This window comes from Pristiophorus japonicus, chromosome 1 (genome assembly GCF_044704955.1).
Source record: "Pristiophorus japonicus isolate sPriJap1 chromosome 1, sPriJap1.hap1, whole genome shotgun sequence".
NCBI lineage: Eukaryota > Metazoa > Chordata > Chondrichthyes > Pristiophoridae > Pristiophorus > Pristiophorus japonicus.
In genome coordinates, this window is record NC_091977.1 from 347,395,440 (window position 1) to 347,409,895 (window position 14,456).

Below are 14,456 nucleotides of genomic sequence, written 5' to 3' on the forward strand. Positions count from 1 at the left end.
ACAATACCAGGCACATCTTTGTGATCCACCTTGGGAAAAAAAAACAGTAAAAGGGAATATTATTTGAATGGGGAGAAATTACAACATACTGAGGTGCAGAGAGACCTGGGGGTCCTTGTGCATGAAACTCTTTTCTCAAAAAGTTAGTTTGCAGGTGCAGCAGGTAATCAGGAAGGCGAATGGAATGTTGGCCTTCATTGCGAGAGGGATGGAGTACAAAAGCAGGGAGGTCCTGCTGCAACTGTACAGGGTATTGGTGAGGCCGCACCTGGAGTACTGCGTGCAGTTTTGGTCACCTTACTTAAGGAAAGATATACTGGCTTTGGAGGGGGTACAGAGACGATTCACTCGGCTGATTGCGGAGATGAGGGGGTTACCTTATGATGATAGATTGAGTAGACTGGGTCTTTACTCGTTGGAAGTTCAGAAGGATGAGGGGTGATCTTATAGAAACATTTAAAATCATGAAAGGGATAGACAAGATAGAGGCAGAGAGGTTGTTTCCATTGGTAGGGGAGACTAGAACTAGGGGGCACAGCCTCAAAATACGGGGGAGCCAATTTAAAACCGAGTTGAGAAGGAATTTCTTCTCCCAGCGGGTTGTGAATCTGTGGAATTCTCTGCCCAAGGAAGCAGTTGAGGCTGGCTCATTGAATGTATTCAAGTCACAGATAGATAGATTTTTAACCAATAAGGGAATTAAGGGTTATGGGGAGCGGGCGGGTAAGTGAGTCCACGACCAGATCAGCCATGATCTTATTGAATGGCGGAGCAGGCTCGAGGGGCTAGATGGCCTACTCCTGTTCCTAATTCTTATATTCTTATGTTCTCTTCATGGGCTCTTTGCTGTAATGCTACGAAGCTTTGCTGTAACAACCTGATGCCTTCAGAAATTGTAACACCACCATTTTGCTGAAAAGTCCACCTCATGGATCTTTGTAAAAATGGAGAAATACATAAGGGGGAAGGACAGTCAAGCCCCTGCACCTGCTACTTCCTACAAGTGTGGACAATTTGCATTAATCCATCTAACACCACAATCTGCCTTATTCACCCTGATCAAGTGCATCCCACACCTGTCTGCCAGTGAACTGCCCTTTGTGGTCAGTAGGAGAAAAGGCCAGATAAATTAGGTAAGAATAACTTGGGGCTGGAAATTCAGACTTCTGCCACTCCTCTTAGCGCCCCAGAGAGGCGGCAATGGCGGTGGAAAGCAGTTATGCCCAGGCTGCCAGCTTCCAGCGATGCGCCGGGACATTTGGTGCCAGTATTGATGGGGGGGCGGAGCAGTACTGCCCCGGGAGAGGCGAGCCGGTGCAATGCCCCTGGTTGCGACACCGGCTCGATTTCTGGTTGCCGCCCAACGCCTAGCACGCCCTGCTGGGAACGCCTGTGAAAGCAGATGTTCCAAGCTGTTGCAGCTGCAGTGAAGTAAATAATGCCGACCTGAGATAAGTGTGATTGTGTTTTAATTTTTTTTTAAGCTATTTATATTGTGGTGGCGTGAGCTATGTATTGGAAATGTTTCTGGTGGGTTTTTTTCCAGGTATTTCTTCCGCCCCCAGGCCTCTGTTATGGCGCTCCGAGGTCGGCTCTTTAGCTCGGGATCCTCTTTGCTCAACCGGCCTAGCGCCTTAAAAGAGGTGTGAAACTCCTCCCTTAGTGACCTGCTCCAAACTCCAGATCCAGCTGATGAATTTGGCGCAAATTGTACCACCACAACTGAGGCGCGATCAAATTTCCACCCCATGGGATATATTTTATAATTCATGGCCTCCAAAGCAGAGCTTCCACACCTCATGAGCTCATACTGGAATTCAGGCGTGAATAATCAGTGATTTTATGTCCGTTCTGGCTTCTGAACTAGAACTTCTGATATGTACTCCAGTGCCCTCTCCTCAAAAAACCAACCCTTGACCCCTCCATCCTTGCAAACTACCACCCCATCTCCAACCTCCTTTTCCTCTCCAATGTCCTTGAATGTGTTATCGCCTCCCAAATTTGTGCCCATCTTTCCCGCAACTCCATGTTTGAATCTCTCCAAGCGGATTTACGCCCGCCACGTACCAAAACAGCTCTCATCAAAGTTACAAATGACATACTTTGTGACTGTAATAAAGGTAATCTATCCCCCCTCGTCCTTCTCGACGTGTCTGCAGCCTTTGACATGGTTGACCACTCCATCCTCCTCCAACACCTCTCCTTCGTTATCCATTTGGATGGGACTGCACTCACCTGGTTCCATTCTTATCTATCTAATCGTAGCCGAATCGCATGCAATGGCTTCTCTTCCCACTCGTGCATCATTACCTCTGGTGTTCCCCAAGGATATACCCTTAGCCCCCTCCTATTTCTCAGCTACATGTTGCCCCTTGGTGACAGCATCTGAAAACACAGCGTCAGTTTCCACATGTATGCTGACGACACCCAGCTCTCCCTCACTACCACTTCTATCGACCCCTCCATGGTCTCTAAATTGTCAAGATTGCTTGTCTGAATCCAGTTCTGGATCAGCAGATATTTTCTGGAAGACAGAAGCCATTGTTTTCAGTCCTCGCTATGTCATGTATGTACATTCTGTTTGTAGCCACCAGATGGCATCATTGTTGGAGGCCACTGAGCAGCATGCACATGGTGCACATGGTGCTGCTCAGGTATAAAAGGCTGCCATTTTGAGAGTCAGGCACTTTGGGTCTAAATAAAGGAGAGCCAAGGTTGTACCTTGCTTAGTTAAACAGCACTCAGTTTGAACCTTTATTGCATACGTAACATTTGGCGACGAGAATACAAGAACCTTTTGCAAAATGAGCACGATTGGATTTTTAGAGCAATTCATGGAGGGAGAAGATTGGGCAGACTTTGTGAGCCGTTTGAACCAGTACTTCGTGGCCAACAAAATGAAGGGAATCGATGATGCAGATCGACACCGGGCCGTGTTCCTCAAAGATCTACGGTCTGATAAAGAATCTACTCATGCCTAGTGATTCAACAGAGGAGTTGTGTACATTGGTACGGGAGCACCTCAGGCCAGACGACGGCATCATCATCTCGAGATACAGGTTTTATACACACGTTCGATCGGAGGGCCAGAGCGCAGCGGAATTCGTTGCTGACCTGAGACGTCTAGCGGGACTGTGTAAGTTCGGGGCGGTGTTGGCAGACATGCTGCGGGACTTCTTTGTTATCGGTATCAACCACGAGGTGAGCTTGCGCAAACTTCTGGTGGTGGAGGAGTTGGATTTAAAAAAGGCCATCCAGATCGCTCAATCATGTCTGATGACGGACAGGAGTCTAAAGCAAATAGCGGTGAAGAACCGAACCTCGGCAAGTACTGTAAATGCGATTGATTCGACGTTCGGCAGAGTGGCACATGCCAGGGCCTGTCCGGCTGTGTTCGCGAAACCTGTGGCTGTCCAAAGTCCGCCAGCGGGAATGTATCCGACTTCTCAGTGTTGGCGTTGTGGGGGAAATCATCGGCACCAGTAGTGCTGATTTAAACAATATAGTTGCAAAGGCCGTCTGAGAGTGGGGCATCTCCAGCGCAAGCGTTTGCAGATGAGCAAGCGAGCTGCGACACACCCACGTGGAGGATGAGAATCAGACTAGCGCAGGTCCAGGTACGCAATCCGAGATGCCAGAGGAGGAAGTGTATGGACTGTACTCCTTCATAACCAAGAATAAACCAATTTTGATTAATATGAAGTTTAACAGGATACTGGTATCGATGGAACTGGACAAGGGGGCGAGTCAATCGATCATGAATGAGAAGGCATTTAATAAGCTGTGGTCTAAGACTGTGAGGCCCAAGCTGAGCCCTGTTAATGCCAAGCTGCGCACGTACACCAAAGAACTGATAAAGGTGATTGGCAGTGTACAAATTAACGTGTCATATAACGGTGCAGTTCACGAGTTACCGCTGTGGATTGTTCCAGGCAATGGGCCCAACGCTGCTCGGCAGGAGCTGGTTGGAGAAAATCAGATGCGACTGGAACGACATAAAGGTGTTGTCATCGGAGGAAGATACATGTGCCCAAGTATGAAGCAAGTTCCCCTCGCTGTTCGAACCGGGTATCGGCAATTTCACGGGAGCCAAGGTGCAGATCCACGTGGACTCAGATACAAGACCCGTCCATCATAAAGCTCGGGTAGTGCTGTATATGATGAGGGAGAAGGTCGAAATTGAACTGGACAGACTCCAGCGTGAAGGGATCATATCACCGGTCGAATTTAATCGGTTGCCCCATTGTTCCTGTGCTGAAAAGTGCTGGGACAGTCAGAATCTGTGGAGACTACAAGGCTACGATCAACAGGGTTTCGAAACAAGATCAGTACCCGTTACCGATGGCTGAAGACTTGTTTGCGACGCTAGCCAGATGGAAGTCGTTCATAAAACTGGACTTGACGTCGGCCTATATGACACTGGAGTTGGTCGAGATGTCGAAGAGATTTACGTGCATTAACACGCACAAAGGAATGTTTATTTACCACTGCTGCCCTTTCGGAATTCGCTCGGCTGCAGCAATATTCCAGCGGAATATGGAAAGTCTACTGAAGTCCGTTCCCAGAACCGTCGTGTTCCAAGATGACATCCTGATCACCGGTCGTGACTCCAAGGAACATCTGAACAACCTGGAAGAGGTTCTACTGAATTTGGATAGAGTGGGACTCAGACTGAAACGCTCGAAGTGTGTCTTCATGGCACCAGAGGTCGAATTCCTGGGGAGGAAAATTGCTGCTGACGGCATCAGGCCCACGGACGTGAAAACCAAGGCCATCAAGAATGCACCCAAGCCGCAGAATGTGATGGAGCTGCGTGCGTTCCTGGGTCTACTCAACTACTTTGGTAACTTCCTACCTAAATTGAGCACCTTACTAGAACCACTGCACATGCTATTGAGAAAAGGCGACAACTGGGTGTGGGGCGCATCGCAAGACAGAGCTTTCGAGAAAGCCACCAATCTGCTTTGCTCGAACAAGCAGCTGGTACATTATGACCCATATAAACGTTTGGTTTTGGCCTGTGACACATCGTCTTATGGAATTGGTTGCGTACTCTAACAAGCCAATGAGTCGGGGAAACTTCAACCTGTCGCTTATGCATCCAAAAGTTTGTCTAAAGCAGGAAGCGCCTTTCGCATGGTAGAAAAAGCAGCTTTGGCATGTGTGTACCGTGTTAAAAAGATGCATCAATACCTGTTTGGTCTGAGGCTCGAATTAGAGACCGATCACAAGATGCTCATTTTGTTGTTTTCCCGAGAGCAAAGGTATCAATACCAACGCTTCATCCCGCATTCAAAGGTGGGTGCTGACATTAAATGCCTATGATTATGTCATTCGCCACAGACCTGGCACAGAGAATTGTACCGATGCTTTGAGCCGGTTGCCGTTGCCCACACCGGAGGTGGAAGCGTCACAACCAGCGGATCTGATGTTAATCATGGTGCTTTTGAGAGTGAAGGAACTCCTGTCACGGCTCAACAAGTTAAGACCTGGACCAGCCAGGACCCGATTTTATCGGTGGTAAAGGGTTGCATCCTCAAAGGGGATTGGTCTGCCATACCTAAGCAAATGTGCAAGGAGGCCAAACCGTACATTCGTCGCAAGGAATTGTGGGGCAATCGCGTTGTAATGCCCAAGAAAGGGAGAGAGAAGTTTGTGCGTGAGTTACACAGCACACATCCGGGTATAGTGATGATGAAGGCCAGGTCCCATGTATGGTGGCCAGGAATTGATTCTGAGCTAGAAGAATGTGTGCATCAGTGCATAACTTGCATGCAGCTCAGCAAAACACAGCGGAATCGCCGCTGAGTCTGTGGTCATGGCCATCCAAACCTTGGTCTAGGATCCATGTAGATTTTGCAGGTCCCTTCCTGGGCAAGATGTTTTTAGTGGTGGTGGACTCTTTTTCGAAGTGGATAGAGTGTATAATCATGTCATACATCATCATAGGCGGTCCCTCGACCGAGGATGACCTGCTTCCACAAGAGTTTCAATGAAGGACCCGATGTTCCAATCCTGAACTCCAGTTGAGGGGGTGGACGATGCCTGTGCGTGAATTTTTTAACGTGTGGTAACCGTTGCACATCAGCCACCACACCAGCTTGACAGAGCTAGGTCTTGGTCCAGTGGCAAGGATTACTCAGGACGACTGGAGACTTGCTCTGCTGCACGGAGCGAGCGTGCACACATATCGCAGTGTGGGCTGGCCCATGCTGCCCCTGGGCCCGCGGCTCTTCTGGGCCCCGTACCCTTATCTGTTGCACCTCCACCACGATGTTCCAGGGCCCGGCACTCCAGCTCTATTTCTAGCCGTGACCTGCGGTGGTGTTCTCACACAGGTGGGGGCAGCCCACCATGTCATCCAGCACGTCCACGGCAACCATAGAGAATCTCAATGTCATGTTCGCGACACATGGTCTGCCTGACATAGTGATGAGCAACAATGGGTCGTACTTCACCAGTCAGGAGTTTCAGGAGTTTGTGAAACTTAATAGAAACATAAAAAATAGGTGTAGGGGTAGGCCATTCTGCCTTTCGAGCCTGAACCATCATTCAATATGATCATAGCTGATCAAGCAACTTCAGTACCCCATTCCTGCTTTCTCTCCATACCCCTTGATCCCTTTAGCCGTAAGGGCCACATCTAACTTCCTTTTGAATATATCTAACGAACTGGCCTCAACAATTTTCTGTGGTCGAGAATTCCACAGGTTCACAATTCACTGAGTGAAGAGGTTTCTCCTCATCTTAAATGGCTTACCTCTTATCCTTTGACTGTGACCCCTGGTTCTGGATTTCCCCAACATCGGGAACATTCTTCCTGCATCTAACCTGTCCAATCCCATCAGCATTTTATATGTTTCTATGAGATCCCCTCTCATTCTTCTAAATTCCAGTGAATATAAGCCTAGTCGATCCAGTCTTTCTTCATGTCAGTCCTGCCATCCCGGGAATCAGTCTGGTGAACCTTCACTGCAATCCCTCAATAGCAAGAATGTCCTTCCTCAGATTAGGAGACTAAAACTGTACACAATATTTAAGGTATGGCCTCACCAAGGCCTGTACAACTGTAGTAAGACCTCCCTGCTCCTATACTCAAATCCTCTCGCGATTAAGGCCAACATACCATTTGCATTCTTCACAGCCTGCTGTACCTGTAGGCCAATTTTCAATTACTGCTGTACCATGACACCCAGGTCTCGTTGCACCTCCCTTTTTCATAATCTGTCAACATTTAGATAATATTCTGCCTTCCTGTTTTTGCCACAAAAGTGGATAACCTCACATTTATCTACATTATACTGCACCTGCCATGCATTTGCCCACTCACCTAACCTGTCCAAGTCACCCTGCAGCCTCTCTTAGCATCCTCCTCACATCTCACACTGCCACCCAGCTTAGTGTCATCTGCAAACTTGGAGATATTGTATGCAATTCCCTCGTCTAAATCATTAATGTATATTGTAAATAGCTGGGGTCTCAGCACTGAACCTTGCAGTACCCTACTAGTCACTGCCTGCCATTCTGAAAAGGACCGGTTTATTCATACTCTTTGCTTCCTGTCTGCCAACCAGTTCTCTATCCACGTCAATACATTTCCCCCCAATACCGCGTGTGAGACCTTGTCAAAAGCCTTTTGAAAGTCCAAATACACCACATCCACTGGTTCTCCCTTGTCCACTCTACTAGTTACATCCTTAAAAAATTCGAGAAGATTTATCAAGCATGATTTCCCTTTCATAAATCCATGCTGATTTGGACTGATCCTGTCACTGCTTTTCAAATGAGCTGCTATTACATCTTTAATAACTGATTTCAACATTTTCCCCACGCCGATGTCAGGCTAACCGGTCTATAATTCTCTGTTTTCTCTCTCCCTCCTTTTTTAAAAAGTGGGGTAACATTAGCTACCCTCCAATCCATAGGAACTGATCCAGAGTCAATAGAATGTTGGAAAATGACCACCAATGCATCCACTATTTCTAGGGCCACTTCCTTAATTACTCTGGGATGCAGACTATCAGTCCCTGGCGATTTATCGGCCTTCAATCCCATCAATTTCCCGAACACAATTTCCTAACTAAGAAGGATTTCCTTCAGTTCCTCCTTCTCGCTAGACCCTCGGTCCCCTAATATTTCCGGAAGGTTATTTGTGTCTTCCTTAGTGAAGACAGAAGCAAAGTATTTGTTCAATTGGACTGCCATTTCTTTGTTCCCCATTATAAATTCACCTGATTCTGACTGCAAGGGACATACATTTGTCTTCAATAATCTTTTTCTCATCACATATCTATAGAAGCTTTTGCAGTCAGTTTTTATGTTCCCTGCAAGCTTACTCTCATACTCTATTTTCCCCCTCCTAATTAAACCCTTTGTCCTCCTCTGCTGAATTCTAAATTTCTCCCAGTCCTCAGCATTGCTGCTTTTTTTGGCCAATTTATATGCCTCTTCCTTGCATTTAACACTATCCCTAATTTCCCTCGTTAGCGACGGTTGAGCCATCTTTCCCGTTTTATTTTTACGCCAGACAGGGATGTACAATTGTTGAAGTTCATCCATGTAATCTTTAAATTCCTGACATGGCCAATGCCACCCCCAACAAGTCAGTCATCCAGCCATCAGCTACAACAGACCCCGCACATTCACCCAAGACTGGAATAGAACTGAGACGGTCAACCAGGGAGCGCAATATTCCATAGACTCTGGATCAGTTCCTATGGATTGGAGGGTAGCTAATGTAACCCCACTTTTTAAAAAAGGAGGGAGAGAGAAAACAGGAAATTATAGACCGGTTAGCCTGACATCGGGGAAAATGTTGGAATTCACTATTAAAGATGCAATAGTAGTGCATTTGGAAAGCAGTGACAGGATCGGTGCAAGTCAGCATGGATTTGTCAAAGGGAAATCATGCTTGACAAATCTTCTAGAATTTTTTGAAGATGTGACTAGTAGAATGGATAAGGGAGAACCAGTGGATGTGGTGTATTTGGACTTTGAAAAGGCTTTTGACAAGGTCCCACACAAGAGATTAGTGTGCAAAATTAAAGCACATGGTATTGGGGGTAATGTATTGATGTGGATAGAGAACTGGTTGGCAGACAGGAAGCAAAGAGTAGGAATAAACGGGTCCTTTTCAGAATGGCAGGCAGTGACTAGTGGGGTACTGTAAGGTTCAGTGCTGGGAGCCCAGCTATTTACAATATACATGAATGATTTAGACAAAGGATTTGAATGTAATATCTCCAAGTTTGCAGATGACACTAAATTGGGTGGCAGTGTGAGCTGTGAGGAGGATGCTAAGAGGCTACAGGGTGACTTGGACAGGTTAGGTGAATGGGCAAATGAATGGCAGATGCAGTATAATGTAGATAAATGTGAGGTTATCCACTTTTGTGGCAAAAACAGAAAGGCAGAATATTATCTGAATGGTGACAGATTAGAAAAAGGGGAGGTGTCATGGTACATCAATCACTGAAAGTTGGCATGCAAGTACAGCAGACAGTGAAAAAGGCAAATGGCATGTTGGACTTCATAGCGAGAGGATTTGAGTATAGGAGCAGGGAGGTCTTACTGCAGTTGTACAGGGCCTTGGTGAGGCCACACCTTGAATATTATGTACAGTTTTGGTCTCCTAATCTGAGGAAGGACATTCTTGCTATTGAGGGAGTGCAGTGAAGGTTCACCAGACTGATTCCCGGGATGGCAGGACTGACATATGAAGAAAGACTGGATCAACTAGGCTTATATTCACTGGAATTTAGAAGAATGAGAGGGGATCTCATAGAAACATATAAAATTCTGACAGGATTGGACAGGTTGCCATTTGCCTTCTTCACCGTCTGCTGTACCTGCATGCCAACTTTCAATGACTGATGTACCATGACACCTCCCCTTTTCGTAATCTGTCACCATTCAGATAATATTCTGCCTTCCTGTTTTTGCTACAAAAGTGGATAACCTCACATTTATCTACATTATGCAGGAAGAATGTTCCCGATGTTGGGGAAGTTCAGAACCAGGGGCCACAGTCTAAGGATAAGGGGTAAGCCATTTAGGACCAAAATGAGGAGAAACTTCTTCATTCAGAGAATTGTGAACCTGTGGAATTCTCTACCACAGAAAGTTGTTGAGGTCAGTTCGTTAGATATATTCAAAAGGGAGTTAGCTGCGGCCCTTATGGCTAAAGGGATCAAGGAGTATGGAGAGAAAGCAGGAATGGGGTACTGAAGTTGCATGATCAGCCATGATCATATTGAATGGTGGTGCAGGCTCGAAGTGCCGAATGGCCTACTCCTGCACCTATTTTTTATATTTCTATGACCGTTTCAACCTGTGAAAGACTGTGATAAGATCTCAGAGCAGGGTATTGTTATGTATGTACATTCTGTTTGTAGCCATCAGATGGCGTCATTGTTGGAGGCCACTGAGCAGCATGCACATGGTGCTGCTCAGGTATAAAAGGCTGCCATTTTGAGAGTCAGGCACCTTGGGCCTAAATAAAGCAGAGCCAAAGTTGTATCTTGCTTAGTTAAACAGTACTCAGTTTGAACCTTTATTGTATACGTAACAAGCCACAAATTCCCTTCCCTAGCCACTGACTCCATCCCTCTCCCTAGTATCTGTCTGAGGCTGAACAACACTGTTCGCAACCTTGGTGTCATATTTGACCCTGAAATGAGCTTCCAAGCATATATAATGGGGAACAAAGAAATGGCAGACCAGTTGAACAAATATTTTGGTTCTGTCTTCACGAAGGAAGACACAAATAACCCAGATAAATCCCCGGGGCCTGATAATCTGCATCCCAGAGTACTTAAGGAAGTGGCCATAGAAATAGTGAATGCACTAGTGATCATTTTCCAACAGTCTATCGACTCTGGATCAGTTCCTATGGACTGGAGGGTAGCTAATGTAAAACCACTTTTTAAAAAAGGAGGGAGAAAACGGGTAATTATAGACCAGTTAGCCTGACATCAGTAGTGGGGAAAATGTTGAAAGCAATTATTAAAAATGAAATAGCAGTGCATTTGGAAAGCAGTGACAGGATTGGTCCAAGTCAGCATGGATTTATGGAAGGGAAATCATGCTTGACAAATCTTTTTTTGAGGATATAACTAGTAGAGTGGACAAGGGAGAACCAGTGGACGTGCTGTATTTGGACTTTCAAAAGGCTTTTGATGGTCCCACACAGAGATTGGTGTGCAAAATCAAAGCACATGGTATTGGGGGTAACGTACTGACATGGATAGAGAACTGGTTGACAGACAGAAAGCAGAGAGTCGGGATACACGGGTCCTTTTCAGAATGGAAGTAAGTGACTAGTGGGGTGCCACAGGGCTCAGTGCTGGGACCCCAGCTCTTTACAATATATATTAATGATTTAGATGAAGGAATTGAGTGTAATATCTCCAAGTTTGCAGGTGACACTAAACTGAGCTGTGAGGAGGACGCTAAGAGGCTGCAGGGTGACTTGGACAGGTTAGGTGAGTGGGCAAATGCATGGCAGGTGCAGTATAATGTGGATAAGTGTGAGGTTATCCACTTTGGGGGCAAAAACACAAAGGCAGAATATTATCTGAATGGCGGCAGATTAGGAAAAGGGGAGGTGCAACGAGACCTGGGTGTCATGGTTCATCAATCATTGAAAGGTGGCATGCAGGTACAGCAGGCGGTGAAGGTGGCAAATGGTATGTTGGCCTTCATAGCTAGGGGATTTGAGTATAGGAGCAGGGAGGTCTTACTGCAGTTGTACAGGGCCTTGGTGAGGCCTCACCTGGAATATTGTGTTCAGTTTTGGTCCCCTAATCTGAGGAAGGACGTTCTTGCTATTGAGGGAGTGCAGCGAAGGTTCACCAGACTGATTCCCGGGATGGCTGGGCTGACATATGAGGAGACTCTGGATCAACTGAGCCTTTATACACTGGAGTTTAGAAGGATGAGAGGGGATCTCATAGAAACATATAAGATTCTGACAGGACTGGACAGGTTAGATGTGGGAAGAATGTTCCCGATGTTGGGGAAGTTCAGAACCAGGGGACACAGTCTTAGGATAAGGGGTAGGCCATTTAGGACTGAGATGAGGAGAAACTTCTTCACTCAGAGAGTTGTCAACCTGTGGAATTCCCTGCCGCAGAAAGTTGTTGATGCCAGTTCATTGGATATATTCAAGAGGGAGTTAGATATGGCCCTTACGGCTAAAGGGATCAAGGGGTATGGAGAGAAAACAGGAAAGAGGTACTGAGGGAATGATCAGCCATGATCTTATTGAATGGTGGTGCAGGTTCGAAGGGCTGAATGGCCTACTCCTGCAACTATTTTCTATGTTTCTATATCCGCGGCTTAACTAAGACCGTCTATTTCCACCTCCATAACATCACCCATCTCCCTCCCTGCCTCAGCTCAACCGCTGCTGAAACCCTCATCCATGCCTTTGTTACTTCTAGACTTGACTATTCCAACACATTTCTGGCTGGCCTCCCACGTTCTATCTTATGTAAACTTCAGCTCATCCAAAACTTGGTTGATCGTGTCCTAACTCACACCAAGTCCCAGTCACCCATCACCCATGACCTACATTGGCTCCCGATTAAGCAAAGCCCCCATTTCAAAATTCTCATCCTTGTTTTCAAATCCCTCCATGGCCTCACCCCTCCCTATTTCTGTAATCTCCTTCAGCCCTACAACTCACTCCGAGATATCTGCGCTCCTCTAATTCAACCCTCAGCATGCTTGATTATAATCGCTCAACCATTGGCAGCCGTGCCTTCTGTTGCCTATGCTCAAAGCTCTGGAATTCCCTGCCGAAACCTCTCCGCCTCTCTTACTCTCTTTCCTCCTTTAAGATGCTCCTGAAAACCTCCCTCTTTGTCATCTGCCCTAATTTCTCCGTATGTGGCTCGGTGTCAAATTTTCAACTTCTAATACTCCTGTTAAGCGCCTTAGGACATTTTACTACATTAAAGGTGCTATATAAATACAAGTTGTTGTTGTTACGACTAATTCCAGGAATTTACCTCAATATTCTAGTTGGAGTGTATGTCCAAAGTTATAGATATGCTTACAAATGACCTGATATTAAAAGTGAGACTTTCCACCAGTTCAAAATTCTCTATAGATTCTGTATTGTGATCAAGATATCAATAGACTCAAAGCAGGTGCTTAAGCCAACAAATAAAACATTTAACAGGCACTCACGAAGAATGAACTTGGCTCATCCTGTCTCTCAGGAACATATAAAAATGAACATTACCAAAAATACAACGAATTACTTTGTAGATGAACATGGTAGCCATTTTGCATAGTTTCTGGTTCTCTCTCCTCTTCCTCTCCTCATTTTCTGCCTTTCTCTTCTCACATACTGCCTTTCTCTCATACCACATCTCTATGGTTCTCTATCACTCCCTTCCTCCTCTTCAGCTTCTCACCCTCCCCCCTTCCTATTCTTCTGCTGCTCTCTTCTCTCTCACTCCCTCCCTCTTGTTTCTCTGTCGCTCCCTCCCTCACTTGGCTGCTTCTCTCTCATTCCCTCCCTCCTCTGCTTTTCTCTTGCTTCTTCTCTCCCCTGATCTCTCATGCTGTCCTCTTCTCCACTATTCACTGAAAGCAAATGGGAAGCAGTTGTTGCCCAGGCTGTGTAGGACAGGAGGTTGTACTGAGAAAAGTCAGAATTGCTGAATGATTCACCCCACTTCCTTTCACATGTTCCACCTGCATAATTTTAAAATTGCTTACGTAAGAAATCTTTGTAACAAAAACTATTTTGAAAGGACTTACATCTTTTATTATACGGGCACCACAGGGGTCCTTCAGATTCACTGCTATACTCTGAGAAAAAAATAAAAAGCACATTATTCAAAACAGATTACATTAAATATAATTTCATAGTAACATAGTCACCACACATGGAATCAGCTGCCAAATTAAATGAGGCAAACATGGCCACAAATGGAACATTCAATGTCCTTCTATCATTACCAACCTGAGTCTGTCAAATAACAAAACTCACATAATAATCAAATTACCTACACCCTTAAATAAAAAGTCCTTGTAATCAATTCAGGCATCGAGAAAATGAAACAGCTAAACTCCAATAAACAAACAAAACTCAAACAGCACAGAGCTGACTCTTGATCAGTTACAACTGCAGTGGTTGTAAATGGACTCCATGTGACACAAGTGCAACAGAGGTTTAGCTACCAGTACCTGTGCTACAAATATTTAGCTATCATGTTACAATGGTTTGCTATGGGTGGAGCTTCCGAAATCCGGAAACCTCGGGACCGAGGCAGTTCCGGATTTCAGGTATTTCCGGATTTCGGAACATCCCGAAACCGGAAACGTCTGGGCCAAGGTAAGGGAGTGGGTGGGGGGGGACCGAGGTAAGGGAGCGGGGGAGGGGGGCCACTGAGGTAAAGAGCGGGGGACTGCCGAGATAAGTGGATCGGGGAGCTGCCGAG

The 14,456-nt window shown here is 46.0% G+C and overlaps 1 protein-coding gene across 5 annotated transcripts in view; it reads right to left on the reverse strand.

Moving 5' to 3' along the window:
* sugct (succinyl-CoA:glutarate-CoA transferase) overlaps positions 1-14,456 on the reverse strand; it is a 720,871-nt gene that overhangs the window by 678,291 nt on the left and 28,124 nt on the right. For all 5 annotated transcript variants that reach the window (XM_070890193.1, XM_070890206.1, XM_070890201.1 and 2 more), the window contains exon 4: positions 13,774-13,824. In XM_070890193.1, the coding sequence (XP_070746294.1) occupies positions 13,774-13,824 (51 nt within the window). The remainder of the gene's footprint in view (positions 1-13,773; positions 13,825-14,456) is intronic.